We start from the raw sequence: 20,720 nt of genomic DNA on the forward strand, positions 1-20,720 counted from the left end.
GGGCCAGCCCCATGGCTTAGCAGTTAAGTGTGCGCGCTCCGCTACTGGCGGCCCGGGTTCGGATCCCGGGCACGCACCAAGGTACTGCTTCTCCGGCCATGCTGAGGCAGCGTCCCACATACAGCAACTAGAAGGATGTGCAACTATGTCATACAACTATCTACTGGGGCTTTGGGGAGAAAAAGGGAAAAAAAGGAGGAGGACTGGCAATAGATGTTAGCTCAGGGCCGGTCTTCCTCAGCAAAAAGAGGAGGATTGGCACAGATGTTAGCTCAGAGCTGATCTTCCTCACAAAACAAAAAGAAAAGAAAAGAAAAGATGTTCAACAACCTTGGTCATTAGGGAAATACAAATTGAGACGACAATGAGAAATAAGTATTAGAACGGCTAGAATTTTAAAAGATGACTATTCCAAGTGTTGGTGAAGACACAGAGCACAACAATTCACACATTGTTGCTGAGACTATAAAATGATGCAACTAATTGGAAACAGTTTAGCAGCTTTTTAAAATGTTAAACATACTGCATACCATGTGACCCAGTCATTCCACTCGTAGGCATACATCCAAGAGAAAAGAAAGAACACCTTCATACAAAGAGTTGTACACAAATGTTCATAGCAGCTTTATTTATAATAGCCCCAAAATGGAAACAACACAAATATCCATCAAGTGAATGGATAAACAAATTGTGTTATATCCACACAATGGAATGCCACTCAACAGTAAAAAGAATGAACTATTAAAACACACACACATGCAACAACATGGATAAATTTCAAACACTTACACTGAGTAAAAGAAAGCAGACCAAAAAAATACATAAACTGGGATTCTATTATACAAAATTCTAGAAAACTAATCTATAGTGACAGGAAGCAGATATATGGTTGCCTGGGAATAGAGGGAGGGAAGGAGTGGAAGAAAGAGTTTACAAAGAACCATGATGAAATTTGAGGGATATGCTTACTATTTTTATTTTATTTTTTTTAAATTTATTTATTTATTTATTTTTTTGAGGAAGATCAGCCCTGAGCTAACATCCATGCTAATCCTCCTCTTTGTTTTGCTGAGGAAGACCAGCTCTGAGCTAACATCTATTGCCAATCCTCCTCCTTTTTTGTCCCCCCCAGACCCCCAGTAGATAGTTGTATGTCATAGTTGCACATCCTTCTAGTTGCTGTATGTGGGACGCGGCCTCAGCATGGCTGGAGAAGCGGTGCGTCGGTGTGGGCCCGGGATCCGAACCCAGGCTGCCAGTAGCGGAGTGTGCTCACTTAACTGCTAAGCCATGGGGCCAGCCCTGCTTACTATTTTTATTGTGATGATGATTTCACAGGTGTACACATAGATCAGAACTTATCAAATTATACACTTTAAATATGTGCAATTTATAATCAGTTGTACCTCAACAAAGCCACGAAAAATAACACCATGTAATACCACTATACTCCCTCTAGAATGGCTAACATGAAAAGTATTGATAATACCAAGTATTCATGAGGGTATGGAGCAACTAGAACTGCTATACACTTTCAAAACTGTCCTGTATCCAGGCTGGAACTGTTTTTGGGGGCAAGAGTAATGGTGTGCCAATCCCAAGACCAGTTACGTGGCCTTCCAGTTTCTACTCTCTCTTTTGGAACCTTGTCACCGTCTTTTGAACAAGCTCAGTCTAGACATCTGGAGAACAAGATACCAGCCCAGGCTCCTATACCAGCCTACAAAGAGCTGACTTCCAACCATGAAAGAGCCCAGCCACCATTAAAGAACCGCCTACCCAACCCAAGCTGGGTACAGACTTAAGAGTCACCAAAACAAGAAACAGAAGAGCCCTAAGCTGATCCGTAAACTACAAGAGAGGTGTATTTATTTAAAGCCTTTGCATTTGGGGTGGTTTGGTCCATAAGGGTTTCTACATGCAATAGCATGGCTTACTCAGACACTGTGTTGAGCAAAAGAACCCACACAAAAAAGCACTACTGTCTGATTCTCTCCACATAAAGTCCAAAGCAGGCAAATTAATACATAGTGTTCAAAGTCAGAATAGTGGATATGTCTGGAGATGATAGCACCTGGAGGGGTGCTGGGAGCCACTTCTGGGGCCCTGGCAATGTTCTGATTTCTTGATCTTGACTCTGATTCCATAAGTCAGCTCACCATACGAAAATCCAACGAGTTGTACACTAGTGCTTCTGCACTTTTACGCGTGTAATTCAATAAAAGGATTTTAAAAAAAGGAATTGGTAAAGATTTGAACAGCAAATTCACTGAAGAGGAAATGTGAATAAAAAGAGCTTTAGTCTCATTGGCAGTCTGAGAAAAGCAAGTCAAAGCAAGTTTTCATCCATCACTAGGCAATACATCTAAAAGACTGAAATATCCAGTACTTGAGAGGGAATGAGGAAATATGCACATGTGCTAGTAAGTGGATTTTAGAAACTATCTGACAAGTATATTAAAATTTGGAATGAATGTAACCTTTACTCAATGCATTTAGGAATCTAGTCTGCAGAAATTAAAACACTAATTAATAAGGATATACTTACAAGAACATTTATGGAAGCATTGTTTACAGCAGCAAAAATATTAAATCACCTCAAATGTGCATCAATAGGGGATGGCTGCAAAAATTGTGGTTAATGCATAATAGGGCATTAAATTATGTAAATGTGAAAATGGATGTATTATTATATTTTAACCTGTAATGACAAGGGTGGTAATTTGAAAAAGCAAATTTCAATGTAATATATATACTGATTCTAATTTTGTTTAAAAAAAAGAGATTAACTCAAAATCTTATATAACTTTATAAATGTTTTCTTTCTTTTTTTGTGTGTGAGGAAGATTCACTCTGAGCTAACATCTGTGCCAGTCTTCCTCTATTTTGCATGTGGGACACTGCCACAGCATGGCTGGTGAGTGGTGTAGGTCTGCACCCAGAATCCGAACCTGCAAACCCGGGCCACCGAAGCAGAGCACGTTGAACTTAACCACTACACCACTGGGCCGGCCTCTATAAACATTTTCTCGAGCATAAAGTTAAGAAGGATACAAATAGACCTGTTAACATTGGTTACCTCAGGCAAACGGAATTTGGAGGAAGGGGAACACCACCATTATTTATTTTATACACTTTCCACTTTTTTTCTTGTTGTAACAAGTACATATTACATTGAAAATGAAATAAACACACATTAGAATTTTTTTTTAATTCGCAGCATTTAAGTTAAAATAAAAATAAGAACATCAAGTCATTTAATTAAATGCAGTTTTTAAATATTATGTCAAATCAGTGCAGGTAGACACAGGCATCATACAAAAAAGGAGAAAAAACTAAAGCGTTCTCTTGAGAAACAGTGTACAGAACAAATTCCTTCCTCTGCCAAACCAGGAGGAATAAAAATTTAACAGTTATGATCTCTTTTCAAGACTGTGAAAGGCCAGTCCAGAGCACATCATATAACATTAAACTTCATATGATTATTAACTCAAGCTAAAGAAATGAATTATTCCATAAAACATCTTTTAGCACTTGGAATAAATATACTTTGAAATAATGTGACTGAACCAGCAATCTGCCAGAAAATTTTATTTGCTATATGAGTGGAAGATATTACTCAGAGTAATGACATTTCCTGTTTATCACTGAAAAAAGAACTTAGTTCTCTAACCTTGTAAATTTAATTCCATTGTGGATCTTACTACTTCTTGCAATTAGAGCCTGCCTTACATAAAAAACAAGATGCATTACCCCTATGTTCATTGCAGCATTATTCACCATAGCCAAGAAGTGGAAGCAACCTAAGTGTCCCTCAACTGATGACTGGATCAAGAAAATGTGGTATATATATACAATGGAATACTACTCTGCCATAAAAAAAGACAAAATCGTCCCATTTGCAACAACATGGATGGGCCTCGAGGGTATTATGTTAAGTGACGTAAGCCAGAAAGAGAAAGACAAACACTGTATGATCTCACTCACATGTGGAATATAAACCAACACATGGACAGAGAAAACCGTATCGTGGTTACCAGGGGCAATGGGGGTGGGGGGTGGGCACAAGGGGTGAAGGGAGTCATATATATGGTGATGGACAAACAAAAATGTACAACCCAAAATTTCACAATGTTAAAAACTATTAAAACATCAATTAAAAAAAAAAAACAAGATGCATTTGGCAGGCTAGTTCTTAAAAGAGCTAAACTTTGTCTTAAAGGTGAATATAGAAATAAAAAGCAAAGATAGGAGAAATAGTGAACTCCAAGTTTCAAAGGAACTATTCCCCTATGAAATCCAGTTGGATATACACAAATATATTTCAATGTTTTCTCTCTTTTAATGTCTCAGAAAAGTCAATGAAAGCAAAATGAGTTTTGCAACTGCTCTAAATTACTGGATAATTACGTCTATGTAATTTAGCTTTTGCACAAGCTCCAAAAATTCTTTCATTACAGATTATTAAAGATTATAAAAGATGACAGAGTAGAAAGGGATATAAATCTTGGGTATATTTTTTACCTTGAAATTGTTTTATATTTCACATATTGAAAGAAAGATACAAACAAGTAACAGCAATTTGGGATTTAGGACCCAACTTTGAATCCCGGTTTCAGTTAATTAACTGGATGGAAAAGACAGTTTTTTTCACTAGACTTCATTTTCTGCAACCAGGAAATAAAACGTTGACCAAAGCAAACAGAAAGTTTAGAGTGTCAGAGTAAAAAACACATTACTATGGAAGGACAGTGTTTCATATCTATCATGTCTCAGTTGCTTTATAAACATTTTCAAATAATTTTCACAGTAATCTTGTGACTAGGCGGTATCCCCATTTTGCTAACTAGGAAACTGAGATTCAGAGAAGTCCCGTAAGTTGCCTGAGGTCATGTAAGTGGTAAAGAGGAGAGCCAGGATTTGAAATCAGCTGTAAGTGACCGGAAAGACAGGGCCCTCCAAACTTAGGTTCATACAAGTTAAATAAATTGTGCAACTTCCCACTGCTAGATTAAGTGAGTGATGTTTCATGATACTAAATACTTTGCGCCATTAGAAAAGACATCTAATTTTTCTGAGCCTCAATTTCCTCATCTGCCAAATGGCATAAGTTGTAAGTAAAGCATAGTGCCTGGTACATAAAGAGCAATCGACAAATATTTGTTTTCCAAAATTCAGTATTTTTAAAGCACTTTCAGAGTAATCTTGAGAAGACAGGAATTGTTATGTCCATTTTACATATGGGTATATACTGATACCCACATAATGAAAGGTAAGAGGAAAGCTAAGGGGCATATGCAACAACAGGCCATGGTGTTGATTGCTGTCATGAAGAATGTGTGTTGAGCTTCCATCCAAAAGGACTAATTTTGCCTTGAAGTCATAAAGTTAAAATCAGCTATTATGGAGAAAATACCCTATTTCATTCATAAAGATGATTTTAGAAAGCCGATGGAAAATTTTAATAATGACGAGAAACATACATCTTTGAAGGGTGGTTTTAAAGCAATATTTTTATTTAAATCTTGTGCAATAAATAAATTATCTCTTGAGATCTTTATTAGGCCCATGATTCCATAAAATGGAAAGCTAAATGATGTACACCTCTTCTTTAAAGAAGCCCACACGCATTTTATACATTTAAACTATCAGGAAAACACGACTTATGGTGACAATGGGAATGGACATCCAACAACTCAACCGTCAAGTCACTCTCCATGGACCATAGCTCTAGGGAGGTCCCCTTCACGTCCACAGGAACTGAAAGGCCCTCACTCTCTTCCGAGGAACTGCCCGCAGCTTTTCTCTAAAGAACTAAATGGTTACGTGCATGTGTGGACGATTAGGAGGTAGCCTTGATTTCTGTTTCGGAGAGTATGACGCAACTTGCCAGAGTTTTAACATTAAGTAAAACTGGTAAGTTCATGTCTGGGGTAAAGCTGCACAATGGTACCATTCAAGATAAAATCAGTGACCCCATTTAGGTACTAAAGGCCACAGCCCGCAGTCCCTTTCAATATTTCACACTAGGGGCTTTGGTACGGTGAAGGCATTCTCCGATCAAAAAATGCAGTTGCCCTGACAACAAGGGACAGCAGGGATTCTGCATTCTAATCTGACATAACTAGACTATGGATTTAAGTGGAGCCAGCAGCTGCTAGCTGGCTCTAGCACAGGCAGATGTTGCTTGTAGCATCAAGTATTCTTTTCCACATGTGGGACCAGATGGAGCTTCCGCACAGACCAATGTGTAATACTGCAGAGCTTTAACACTGAAGCAAGAGTCCTAGTTTTTAGTCAACGAATGCTGTTTTCCACAGACCTCTAAGTCACGTTTTGAGGCTAAACCAGCAAAAGTTCGCATACATATTTAGTTTTAAAATATACTATCTCCCTCAGGGAAAGTATACAAACAGGAAAATTATCAGCAGTGGGCAAGTTACTTAACGTCTCGGCCTCCATTTCCCCATCTGTAAAATGAGGATAGTAATACTACCTACTTCCTAGGGTTTTTCCTGAGGGTTGATAAGCCACAAAATACACAGTGCTCTCCATAAATGTTGTCTTATCATCTAATTTCATTTTGGTGCTTAAGCACATAAACAGAGGTTGCCTCCCAGCCATCCTTACCACACGTCCCTATCTACATAGGATGCATCCAGATGTAATTTCCCCAAATTATTCTTTCCATATGCCACGGGACTGTGCTCAAACTTCACTGCTCCTCTTTTCTTGTTGTCTTCACTGTCAAATACGCAGTTTGACACCAATGATCGCTTGCCAGCTTTGGGGTTTCTCTATTATTCTTGTGCGAATCTCTTCTCCTCATCTAGACTGGGAGGTCTTTGGGGTGAAGGGCTGTGTCTTACACTGCCTTATACGTATCTGACAAAAGACAGAGCACTGAGCACTGTCCAAAGCAGGCACTCACTAGATACCCCTTGATTCCTCTGGGATTTAGAGGGGAGTGTGCAGGGATGTTTCCAGCTGATTAAGACACACAGTGCATTAAGTACACATCTGATTTCTGAAACACACCACAAAGTGCCCTTCCTATATTCTCAGGACTTCCTCATGCCAAGCTAAAGACTGAGAGGCTGTGGGCAGCATTTACAAACTTACTAACAGTTATTTACATGGTCTTGCCTTCACTTAATATTTAAAATTCCACATAGAGCAATTCAGTGAGTTTTCAGTGATGAAAAAATCTCTCTTTATTCGAAATGGAATGCATTTAAAGTCAGCAAGGTGGCCTTCAGTATAAAATTTCTAGAATGGGTCCATTACATTACAAACGTTGATGTATAGAGTTAACGTCAATGTATATATTTCACTAGAACATAAATCTTTTTCCCTTCCCAGAAGAAAGTATCCCTTATATCTGAATTAGTCCATGTTGAAATTTTATAATGAGAGTCAGCTGTGGTTCCAGGAAACAGCTGGTGTTTTTGCCTCTCCATTTCCACACAGAAATATGCAATGCATGAAGGAATAAGCTCTCTCAAAACCATAAACTGCTTAAATCTTCTTCATGTGCAAATAGCTAACAGTGTATTTCGATAGTAGATGCTCCATGTGGGTTCAATTTTTATAATATTTGTTGAATAAAACAGTGTATTACTATAAAAAAAAGTATTGATGCTACTTGATATGAAGGGCATTTTATTAGGTGCTATAAAATATAACTTAAATACAGTCTCCTGGGAAATTGGAATAAATATAAAACAGTCATTCTCAACCACGGAGTCTGTAACAAGATCACTTGGGGAACCTTTCAAATGACAGCAGTAACCACCATCAACATAAGGGTCTGGACTCCATCCTTAAAGATTCTATTCGGATGATTCTAATGTGAACCCTAGGTTGTGAATCAAGAAAAATACAATGACTCAGTGAAGCAAGACTCAACCATAACATTTTGATATGTGAGTGTAATATTTTTCTTCGTAAAATAGATATATTATTAAACTCTTACATATCTGAATTTTTGATGTAGAAATACATTCATTTTAAATGCACCAAGAGAGGCTTGATAATTTAAAGAATACAACTGTGCAGCCTTTCACAATTTGATGAGGGTTGTATAAAACTATCCTTTGATTTGTAAGTGTTATAAACTTCAATAGTAAATATCTCATTTATTTAAGGTGAGTTTCTACTACATATATAATTTTTTCTGCTAATTACTAAAAGCTCCATTCATAAAAACCATAAAAAATTTCATTGTTGCATCAAACAGGAAATAGTGGATGTCATTCTGTTTTGATAAGTATACAATTTTTCTTTTCTTTTTTTTTTTTTTTTGGTGAGGAAGATTAGCCCTGAGCTGATATCCGATGCCAATCCTCCTCTTTTTGTTGAGGAAGATTGGAATGTTAGCCCTGGGCTAACATCCGTGCCCATCTTCCTCTACTCTATATGGGACGCCATCACAGCATGGCTTGACAAGTGGTGCGTCAGTGCACGCCCGGGATCCAAACCTGCGAACCCCGGGCCGCCAAAGTGGACCACACGCACTTAAGCCCTGCGCCACTGGGCCAGCCCCCAAGGATACAATTTTTTACATTGAAAACACACATCAAAATAAAATTGGCATGTTATATGTCATGGGAACACAAGAAAAATTATCTTCATTCCTTTCATAAATTTTTAGGATAAACTTTTAGTACAGCTTTTTTCTAAATGTTATAAATTTATCAAATTTATAAATTTATTTTATAAATTTACAGTTTTGTCAATTCCAATACTACAGTCATAGAATTTTAAGGGTTAAAGACCACATAGAACAACCACTCAGTAACAGAGATTCATAGTCTTTGAACCGTATTACTGACATGAACTCAGTCTCTTGAAGAGCACTGTGGGGCAGCCACACTAATCTTCAGCTGACTGATGGTCAGTGTAGGATTAGAACCCCCACTGTCAGTCTGTTCTCAGGCCACTCCAAGATGCCAACACTTCTAGTTCTCTCTCCAACAACATAGCTCTTCTTGTTTTTACAGTACTTTTCTCTAGGCCTTTTGCCATAAATTTAACTTCTCAATGAAAATGTTAGTATTTCTTCTCACAAGTCCCTTTTTATAAGACCATTATAGTGAAGGGGAATAAAATAGCTTATGACCATTATTTTCACTTAACTCCAAGAGGGTTGTTAACTCAGCTTAAACAGAAGGCTATGGGCTAGTTTCCAAGGATCCTTGTTACAAGATGTGTCCAATAAGATTAGCAGGACTACCTCTTTCCACTGAAATTATTTCCAGTTCCTTTCTCCCTAACATCATCTCTAAGATTTAACATTCTGTGCTGTTTTGCAGCCATATGCATAATCTTTCACCTAATCATCTTAACTCTCATCTTATTTAAATGACTTCCTAAATCTCAAATGAAACTTTCCATGTGTCATGCCTTGTTGATGAGCATTTCCAACCCCCAAGAGTGAAAACAGCAGTCCTTTGTGTACTCAAATGCCATCCCACTAGGTCTAAGTCAATTCCCAGGGTCTTTGAACTGATATGTCTGGAAGGTTCTAGTGGGATCTGCTCATGTAGCCTTCAGTCTATGCACTGATCCTGTAGGACCCAAAAGTAGCCTGGGTTCTGAGAAGCTTATTTGAAGGGGCAGTAGCTAGATATAAGCTACCAGACTTCTCTTACACAAATTATTTTTCATTGTAGCATATATCATCTAGAAAAATCATAAGGCCTGGGCTAGCAGAATTGTATAGAGGAAGGTCCACTAGTTTTGCTCAGAAGATCTGTGTTCAAACTTGACTCTGCTTCACAGAATTTGTGTAATGTTAAACAAGTTACTTACGCATGCCATGCCTCGGTGTGTTCATCTGGAAAGTGGTGGTAATTTAGCTTACCTTGTGGGAGGCTGTGAAAATCTAACAAAATAATGTGTTTAAAGTAGCAAAAAATAGGTATTTTACCTACATACTTCCCTGTATGTAAGTAAAAGTCATTCATATCTTAATATTACCATACTTCTTAATCCTATTGTGCCATCAACATCTAGAATCCAACATAAATATCTTAGTACTCTTTTAATAAAAGTGCTGTTAAATTACTTACCAATTTTATACCCAATAATTATCCAAAAAATGCACTAATGTTTTTCAAGTTTGTCATCCAACTTTTTGAACTACTTAAAAAAGACATACTAGGTCGGGGGGAGAGTTAGGCAGTAGAAAAACAACAAAGAAAAATGAATATCTTTTAATGTCTGTTGAAAATGGCATTACTTAAGGCCACAGAATGGAAGACTAATGGGTTACCTAAGAATGTGAAGGAATATTTCCCAGAGGATAGTCACCAGCTGGTTTTCATCCTCACTTAGACAAGAACAGGAGGAAATTAGCTTAAATTTCATTTGGTTTAGAATAATGGAAGCAAGCTATGAAATCTAATTCCCAGGGAATCTTTTCTTCAAAATAAAATAGAGACTTACTGCCTACCGTGGTTTCAGTGTGGCCCTGACTTGAAGTATGAGAAAATACTGGATGAAGTTTTAGGCGTCCATCTCTATAACCCCCACCAAGAGAAGAAAACAAGCCATTACGATCCTATTATGCAACAGGTGTTTTCACTGGTATTCATTTCATCGCCACTGGAAATGATTTTTCCTACTTCACAAGTGAAGACGCAAACTTTGAGAGTATAGTTTGCCCACAGTCCCTGAACTATTGAAAAGCAGAGTTAGAACACAAACCCCACCTTTCTGCAGGGCCCATTCTGTGCCCTGTACCAGCCTACAAGCCGTGCTTATCCTGGCACTCTTAATTTCTATTCTTATTTTAAAATGACATTATTTCCAAGATTTCTTTCTTTATTTATTTAGATTTATCTCATTTAGATTATTTCCAAGATTTAGAGGTACCTGAAAACCAACATAAATTGGGAATATAGCTAGTACTTATTGAGCTAAGATATGCCAAACATACCAGAACTCTACAGATGTTCTCTCACTTGACAATGACAGTGATCATTTGAGACAAGTATTATTACCCTCATTTACAGATTAAAACCTAAGCCTCAGAATATATGCTAAGAGAGCCCGTGCCCTAGGAACTAAAGAAGGGGGCCTTTCAACTTCAAGGGAGGCAGTGGGGTCCTGAGCTTTGTCACCCTGGCACGCCTGGGGGCAGTGAGAATCAAGCCGTCTCGGAACTCAGACCCCAGGGCATCCAAACCCCAGCACAGACTTCACTTTTAGTTTTTAGCAAGTCATAGATATTTAGAAGTAAAAAGAGCCAATTGAAATCATCTGGTCCAATCCCTTTATCTTACAGACAAGGAATTTGAGGACCAGGGTGAGGTTAAGTACTTTCTCTAGGGTCAGAAAGCTAATTAGTGACAGAGTTAGCAATAAATCACTTCCATGAAAAGACATGCTTTCAAAGTGGATTCAGTTACCTTGCACTCTCAAGAGGCTCTCGAGAACACCCATGTAGCTAGACAATCGCCAATGTCTCCGTGAAGCAGATGTAACCCAAGAGCATCTAGAAAGAACTTTGCAACACTGAGCAATCTAAGTTGGCAATCTTTAAAATGTGCTAATTTGAGTCAACTCATTATTGTTAACGGCAGAGTTCCTACCAACTTTTTTTCTGTCCAAAATTATAGTTTCAGCCACAGTAAATGCCCAAGTATTTTCATCTCTTCTCTAATAGATAAAAGACATACGGAACTTCAGATATACTTGGATATAAGGGTAGAACTATCTTGGTATTTATAAACTTCAGATGATAAATTCCCCCCAAAAAAAGGATTCTTATGATTTGACAGCATAATTTTTTCTAGAAGATCAAGAATCATCCATTTTGTCAGTCGGTGACAAAATCCACAGATGCTAGTGGTAATGCATTGGAATTACAGATTTAATAACCAAATGTAGTGTTGCAAAGCATTTAAAAGGAATGGAAAGTATTTTCACAGAAGGCATTCTCCGAAAGTTAATTTCTTTCAACATACTAAATAGGTCTATCTAAAGATCCAAAGATTTGCCTTTAGGAAATATGGTTAAATTAGTAAAAGAGAAAAGGGAAACATCGACCAGCCAAAAAAAGTTCTACAGATTTGGGGTGGAGATGGGTGAAAATACAGACAACCATTCAGTCCACAGTCAGTAGCAAACACCTCCTAGTCTGCCACACAATAAGGTGAAACAGAAAAGAATGAAAACTAAAGCGCAGAGTCTGTGGAAATGCATCCTGATGACAAGCCAAAATGCTATTTCCATTAGGGGAAAAAACTCACTTCAGTTAAAATATATTTTGAAATATCATTTCAGGAAAAAGAAAAGGAAGAAGATATACTGACAGAGAAGAGAGAATTCTAATAGTTGTCAAATCATGTAGTTTGACACTGAGAATTCCCACAACTTACTAAATTTAACCCTGAAGTCTTACACATTTTCGGAAATAGAAACCCTCTATCACACTTGACATTTCAGAACGCGTTAATGCTCAAGTTCTCCATTTGACGGTATCTTTTCTTTAAAAAACAGAAGGAATAAACACAACAAGGAAATTAGTCAACACTGTCCATTTAACAGAGCATATAAAGTCAAATGTTCATGCTACATGAACGGTAGAGGAAAACCAATTTTTGAATGACTATTTCACGGCTCTACAGTCTTCTGGCTTCAAGGTCACGTCACAGTTATTCAATGTCAATTACACTTAGATTTTCTTGTCCTAGGAAACATTCCCCAAATTAAATTGTTCAGATTTATGAATGCCACCAACAAAAAAGAACAGTAGCATCTAATTTCATTCCAAGAAAGATGTTCCCTTCAGTAGTTAACATAAAGTACAGCACTTTCCTTCCTGTGTCTACTGATGAAGAGAGAATGATGACGCTCTTCCGTTCACCTCAACTGCACATTTCTCCAAAGCACACAGTTCTCAAGGTGGCCTCCCGAAATGAAACGAGTGACAATCTAGGTCTTATTTGAAATTCTCACTGTCTAGAAAGGGTTGGCTGGTTTGGGATCCCTCAGCAACCCAGAAACCTAACAAGATGATCAACAGATTAGCAACTGTATATTGTGCTAGTGATCTACACAATTTTTAGTTACTTTATTTAACAACGCCATGTGCCAGGCACTGTTCTAAATACTTTACAAATATTAAACTCCTTTGACTCACTTAATAGTCATAATAACCCTATTAGGTGAGAACTATCATGCCCATTTTCCAGATGAAGAGACCGAGGCACAGGACAGTAAATAATTTTCCCAAAACCACACAACTAGTAAAAGTAATCCCCTCTTAAAACTCAGCAATTGTCAAACTTGAGCATGATGCCATCCCTTCCTGGGCCTCCTCACCACATGGTAGTTTTCAGTGAAAATTCATCCAGAGAGCAACATTGAAAGAAAATGGCCTGATCATAATAGCTGGGTTTATTAAGAGTTTTCTGTGTCAGATACTGTGCTAAGTGCTAAAGATATTTGAAAAAAAAAAAAAAACACTGCTATTTAATCTTCAGTCTAAACAATCCCATAAGGAAGGCACCATTCCCATTTAAATGATAAAACTGAGCTGTGGGTGACTAATTACTTTCTCACGGTTAAAGGACTAATAATGGAAAGAAAGGATTCAAATCTGGCCCATCAAAGCCCAGAACCCACCTACCAGGCCACAAGGCTCACTGCCTCCCTGTGAGGAAGCTGGTCCTTTAAGAGGAGAAGACCAAGGGTGATGATTCAACCTGCCTGTGTTTCTTTTTTCCCACTTAACACAATAGGCCATCCCCAACTATTTATTAAATTGACTAAGACACATCACATTTAAACAGATGAATTAGGAGTTTTGTTTATCTACGAGAAGAATTTTCTGACAATAAAAGCTCCTCAAAAAAAAGCAGTGTGATAAAACTAATTGATAACCCCAGCTTCCAGCAGAGTATATCCAATCATTACTCTATGTTGTGATAATGACATTAACTATTGATTAAAGAGAGTAGAGAGAATCACTTGCTCTAAAAAATTTTCAGCTTAGGGTCAAGTCACATATTTGGCAAAGCTTAAATAGGGTCATGCTTAAATATGGACAGATGGGCTAGATAGTGGGTCTCAAGAGAGAGACAGAGATGATCTCATACGAGAAGTATGGTTTTAATACAAATTACCAAGAATTTTCTTTTGTACAATCTGCATATCCATCATCTGACTATACAAACATTTCCAAGTCATAATTTTAAGCATATTTTGCAAGAATCAAAATACAAATCAATAAAATAGAATCACAAGTGAATTGGAACCACCACTAATTCCATCTTTCCTGCAGACGAAATTATCTTCATCATTTTCTAATTTTAGAAATTATTTACCTTATTATTTCAAACTTTCAGTAATAAATAATTTTTTATTACGTGATTAAAATTTAAATTGAAAGTGTAATTAATATTTTGAATTTCAGTCATTCCCATTAAATATATTCATGATCAGCACACTGATATATTTTATTTATCTGCTCAGTAACAACTAGATAACAACTACTACACGTATGTTGGGCAGTACTATCAATGTTTAAACTACAATTACAACCTTTTTCTTTGTTTGAAATAGAGACCAGACAACGAAATTGATTTCTCACAAAACTACTGTAATCAATATGTTCTTAAAACTCACTGCAAATGACACAGCACATAATATAAAAGCTATATTCTTTTTTCTGAGAAAGTGCTTTTTGTCTGTATCAGAGAAGGACTGAGGCTTTTTCATATAGTGATTTGTGGGACATAAAATAAGGAATAAAGAGAAGCACGTAGCTGATGGCTTTTCAACAGTCTTTGATTCTAAGAAAAGAAGATACACTTTTCTTAAATTATTAGAAATCATCTAATTAATTTAGATGATTTTATCTAGATAGATAATTAATCATCTAATTAAATTAGAAAAGAGAATGGAAATTAGACAATTTCTTGAGGTAAGTTCTAGATCTATGAATTCTACTTCAGAAATTTATTAAAATTTTATTGTAAACCAGCATAAACTGCAAATTAAAACTGTTTTTGAAAGACAGTCTCAAAACGTATACAACCTAAATATTTTGAATTTATTTTCCCAGTAGAGCTTTCTTTTTGTTTTCATTTTACATTATCCTAGTTGAGTTCACTTTTGAGTTAAATGTTTCATAATACTTAATGAACTTTAAAATATCTTGGGGTTTAGCAACAAGCTCAGGAATCTATCCTATAAGTGGCATTCTTAAACAATAATAGAATTTTAAATTCTAGCCACCAATGCTCTGCCCCCACAACAAGAAAAGCTTGTACAGGCACCTCTCTCTGACCTGCAGCCCCTCCCTCGAATCCCCACTCGCTCAGCGTAAAGAACTTTCCTCCTTCTATAGACCTCCAATCATTGCAAAAAATGTCCCAAAGCCTTTCAAGTCATTGAGATCCCTCTTGATACCTAGTGAAGTGAGCAATGTGAACCCAAAGGTACTTACTTCTAAGCACACCCTTGGATAATAGATGCTCCCATACCTGAGTATTACTATGATGTGCTTGTGATGGGAAAGCTGGCTAAGAATTCTTAGCGGAGGTACCAAGCAAATGTCCTAAACAGAGGGTCAGAACATAAACTGCCCTCCTTTAAGTGTTGACAATTGTCTTTATTTCATTCAACTGAATTAGTAGCATTAATAATAACAAGAATAAAAATGCATTAATGTAAGTGGTTAAGGACTTCACATCCTAGCAATTAACGATTGCTGAAAAACAAATCAAGGAACTATTTTGTGAAACATCTGTTTTCCTTTCCGAACCTATAGTTTTACATTTGTCCCTTAACCTAGGTTCCAATTAAACTTATTGCAAATGACACACAGTAATATATGCCACACAGTATACATAAATAGAACATTCTTTTTGCTGAGAAAGTCTTTTCATTGGTGTAAGGGAAGGACTTAGGCACTGAATTAAGCATGTAAGACTAGAATTTGCATTCCCCTTTCATATGCAAGAAATAGAAAATAACATTGTACAGAGGTAAGTGAGTCACCCCGGGCCATGTTGTGGGTAAGTCTTCTGACTGCAAAAATATTCCACAAATATTTAGGACTACTTATGAACTCAATCAACATTCACTCAACCTGCTCCTCTTGCCCCTCTAAGTAGCTACCAATCATTCTGTAAACAAAAGGCAGATCTGTGCTACTGGAGAAATATACTAGAAATTAACAAATTTAAGGCATTTTATAGAATGTATTCAGTGTTTCCATCTCTGCCAAAATGCTTTGAGGTCGGTAGGGAAAGTGTTATTACTGCCCACCTTTTACAGCGTTACCCCAGAGCAACCTACCTGAGAGTGCAGAGTTAATTAAAGAGTCGACCTGCGATTCGAACCCACATATTTCCCTCTAGATTCCAGAATCTAGAAGTTCTCTCATTTCTCATATCCACACTGCTTCATTACACAGTCTGGAGGCTGACAAAAAGTCGGCAAACTCTGGCCTTCTGGATGTTCACAGTATTTCATTCGCACTATTTAATTCTATCGTACTCTTTCTTGTGTCTTGGTCATGTCACCTACAATCCCACTGCAGGTTCTATGCAAGCATTGATCACCCTTTCGGCCTCTGTGGAAGTGCCAGACAATTCCTAGCCCAGAGCCAAGAACCTGTAAGTTTTTTAAAATACTCGTTCATTCACTAACTCAATGCAAAAGTTTTGAGAGACCTATCCCCAGGGGAGTGGGAGGAAATTATGTCAAGCAAATTGGGCTTATTTATTACCCAATTCCGTATTTTTTATTTCTGTAGAAATTCACTAATTTTCTTTCTTTTTTTTTTCTTTTTGTGAGGAAGATCAGCCCTGAGCTAACATTTGTCGCCAATCCTCCTCTTTTTGGTGAGGAAGACTGGCCCTGGGCTAACATCTGTGCCCATCTTCCTCCGCTTTATATGGGACGCCACCACAGCATGGCTTGACTAGTGGTGGGTTGGTGTTCGCCAGGGATCCGAACCCGAGGCCACCACAGCAGAGTGCTCGCACTTAACCACTGTGCCACCAGGACGGCCCCTCACTAATTTTCTTGGTTTCCTATTTTCAAAAAAATACTGTAACAAATATTTTTATGACAATATCCAGTATTTTCAATGAAGCAGATATTCTCAAACAAAATTGGTGGGGAATGCAACCTTCCTGGGTATAATTTATCAACATGTAAATATATTATTTTTTTAATTATAAATTATAGCAATTTCAATTGTACAAGCGTTGCCTAAGAAATAACTAAGGGTGTTGAAATGCATCCCCAAATGTTTACCTTTAACATGTAAAATTAGGAGACAAAACCCAAAATACTAGCTCCAATCCAAAGTTTCTCTCTAAATTCCGTGACTCTTAAGACGGAGTGAGTCAGATAAGCCAGTTCTTTGTTCTTTAAATAACTTTCATATAATTTAAAATCATTTTGATGCTTTTTTTTATCATTTTCATTTTAAGAACAACAATTTCTCCTCAGTTAAAACTAAGTTTAGTTTGTGAGTGAGACACATACCTTTACGACGTGATGCTTTTCCTGGAACACAGGAATCTTAAACATTTGGCACCAATATGTCGTACCTTTGTTTGGGATGGGGACCTGTCTTAATAAAAAGGGGAGGAGAACACAAAGTCATATGCTGTTGATATGCTATTATATACAATAATCTAAGTAAAAACTCTTACACACTTCCAATTAGCCCACCTCCACAATAATAAAACCTGAAAACACTCACGTCCTGGTTTACCAGGTCAAAGTATGGAGTGGTTGCAGACAACACATCGGGTTTCTCAGGATTCAATAACCGCAGACTCTTGGTGCCACGGTTGGAGTCGTGGTACTTGGGACCAGCTTCTCCCACGTCTTCGTGGTGGTAGGCCCAGATCACCCTCATGGTGCTCTCCTGGTGACCAGACATGGGCACGATTATGTCTCAGGAGAGCGCTTTCCTTACCACTGAGCTGAGTGTAAAGAACTCTATTTAAAGCAGGATAAAGAAGTGAAGAAAGGAGAACAATGACATTTGGAGTTCTGAATACGGTCTCTAACATTAATTGTGTGAATCTGATTAAGTCATTAAGTATCCAAATAGACGGGTTCCTTTTTGGAAGAAATCATCTCTCTCAGCACTCAAGATCATGTGTTCCAAAAATAGAGCGAAGGACAAGCGACTTAGTGGTTACGCCTTCACACCCACGGCAGCAGTAAATCATCGCCATGCTAAAACTCCAAACCAGCAGCTACAAGTTACCAAGCACAAACTCTTGTTAAGCAGCAGGGATTCTGGAAAATTAAAACCTGTTTTAACATCATAGAACATTTTAGGGAAAATAAATAAATAATTCTATCTTTAGAAAATAAATAAATAAATTCTAATTTTAAAATTAAGTTCCAGGTCAGGACTTTTACTTTCACAAAACATTTTTCACAGGTGCGAGCCCAGTCACATGTATGAATTCACAGAAAGTGCAAATATAGGAGAAATGTCTGATTCTGGGTTTGTTTATTATCCTAAACTCTATCTATAGTCATTTTATGAATCCTGGGAATTTCTAAAGAACTGGGGTATCCTAGTACTGTCAGGTGAAATTGGTTTCCATTGAGCAACCAAAAGAGATTGCCCAAAGGGGGCGTGGAGGATGGGGTGGTTTGCTGGGGTATAAAGAAATTGTTCAGTCTTCCCGCAGATAAAGGTGTCTTTGCCAGATCTTTGTAACAAGAACTGTGAAAATAAATAATAAAGCCAGAGCTATTTATTTTAAAAGCTATATTCTCTCTTAATAAGTCAAATTACTATAATTATTATTCCATAAAAGTATATTTGCCCCGTATATGACATAAAAAGTGATTCATGTCTTTGCATGTGTTTTTTTCTTTCTCTTTTACTCTTTATGCTGAATGTTAATCAAAACTGCTTCAGATTTTCACACTCCCGATTTTAAAGCTTTGAGTTACCAAATAAAAAAGATAATTTTATTGTTCTATACAAAATGAAATTGATCCAAGAAATACATGCAAACTTCCAAAGTACCACGTGAATTATATACCTTCTAAATATTTAATTTGCATATGCATAAAGATATTAATTTTTGCATGAAGTCTGACAATAAGAAATCTTGTATAACATGTCGATAGGCAATTTTAATCAGTCTACTATTCATCTTGATTTTAGAAATTTACAAAAATGAATCAGTTCCAAATCAGATGAATTATATCCTAATATTCAGTATCGTAATTCCCTCTTGTGTAATACCTTTCTTTCAACCTTTATCTATTGTCTATTTTCAAACTTTATAGAGAAGAAGCTGGAAATGATTTATAGATAAAATCATACACACTTTAAACAGCTCTTCAAAACTTTAGATTCACACAAAAATTGCCTTTATTGAAATTTATAGTCTTAGATTTTCTTGTGGCTTCTAAAAAGAATTCAAAACAATTCCAAAACAGACTATGTGACTTTGTTGTCAAAGGTTATTTTTAAATATTTGTTCCTTTTACCCTGGAAAGTGTCTCACAACCGTAAACGTATAATTTGTTGGTGCACGCACTCCCTCGCAGGCTCCCTACCGTTAGAGTCCTGTCGTTCTCGTCACACGTGTGCAGCTCTCTGGTAAATTCAATGACTGTGTGTGTACTATTTTCCATGGCATATTCTAGGTGGTAATCTTGCTGAGAGTCTTTTTTCAACTCTCTGTTTGCATTTGTAAAATAATCCTGTGGGAAATATGGAAAAGAAAAATCAGGATATCCTAAAGTCAGAGTGAAAAGAATTTAGATGGAGCATTTATAGGACCTTAAAAAATTGATTCTGGGTTTGCTTATTACAAAATCCTGTCTCTGTAGTCATTTTTGAAGTCCTGGGAATTTTCAAGGAGCTGGAGTATCCCCACTAAGTAATGAGTTCTCTAGGAAACTGGTCCATATTTAAACTTCTGGCCCTCCAGGAAAATGTAGTGAGAGTTTACAATACTGTAGAGCATCAAAAGAGATGGAATGAACAAACATTCGAGATCACTGAGGACTTTTCCTTCATTATACAAATGAGAAAAGGAACTGCAACACTCTGAAATGGCCTGCCCCAAAGTGAAATAACTGGTTTGTGACAAAGTCAGAACCAACCCCAAGGTCGGCACATTTTCCGCTATTACACCAGGAGGAGCTTCCCTTGACTCCAAAACGCAGAGAGCCCCACCCTGAGGTTATAGGTTGGTTTAGTATGTGCTTTAATGGCATATGCTTATTAAAATGAAATGCAATGGAAAAATATGGAAAGTAAGGAAACTAGTTGAATTAGAAGACATTGAAAAACTGGGGAGGGGCCGCCCCGTGGCTTAGCGGTTAAGAGCACGCGCTCCGCTGCTGGCGGCCCGGGTTCGGATCCCGGGCGAACACCGACGCACCGCTTCTCCGGCCATGATGAGGTTGTGTCCCACGTACAGCAATTAGAAGGATGTGCAGCTATGACGTACAACTATCTACTGGGGCTTTGGGGGGAAAAATAAATAAATAAAATTATAAAAAAAAAAGAAAAACTGAGGAAGTTTTGTTTTTATGGATCAGCTATAATTTCTGTACTAAACTTGTTCAGTGGCATACAGATCACTTCTGGGAGGCAGACAGATGCAGTGACAAGGGCATAGGCTTTGAAATCAAATGGCCAGGACCTGATTCCCAGCCCTACACATAAATAGCCTTGAAGAATTATTGAGGTCAAACCC

At 37.3% G+C, this 20,720-nt stretch overlaps 1 protein-coding gene across 2 annotated transcripts in view; it reads right to left on the minus strand.

The window, feature by feature from the left end:
• The window catches only part of MOXD1 (monooxygenase DBH like 1), an 84,131-nt gene that overhangs the window by 44,889 nt on the left and 18,522 nt on the right, over positions 1 to 20,720 (minus strand). For both annotated transcript variants that reach the window (XM_087444125.1, XM_014781055.2), the window contains exons 2-4: positions 19,570 to 19,716; positions 17,735 to 17,902; positions 17,515 to 17,598 (exon numbers count right to left, since the gene is read on the minus strand). In XM_087444125.1, the coding sequence (XP_087300251.1) occupies positions 17,515 to 17,598; positions 17,735 to 17,902; positions 19,570 to 19,716 (399 nt within the window). The remainder of the gene's footprint in view (positions 1 to 17,514; positions 17,599 to 17,734; positions 17,903 to 19,569; positions 19,717 to 20,720) is intronic.

Source organism: Ceratotherium simum, chromosome 19 (genome assembly GCF_057802395.1).
Source record: "Ceratotherium simum simum isolate JZ-2026a chromosome 19, ASM5780239v1, whole genome shotgun sequence".
NCBI lineage: Eukaryota > Metazoa > Chordata > Mammalia > Perissodactyla > Rhinocerotidae > Ceratotherium > Ceratotherium simum.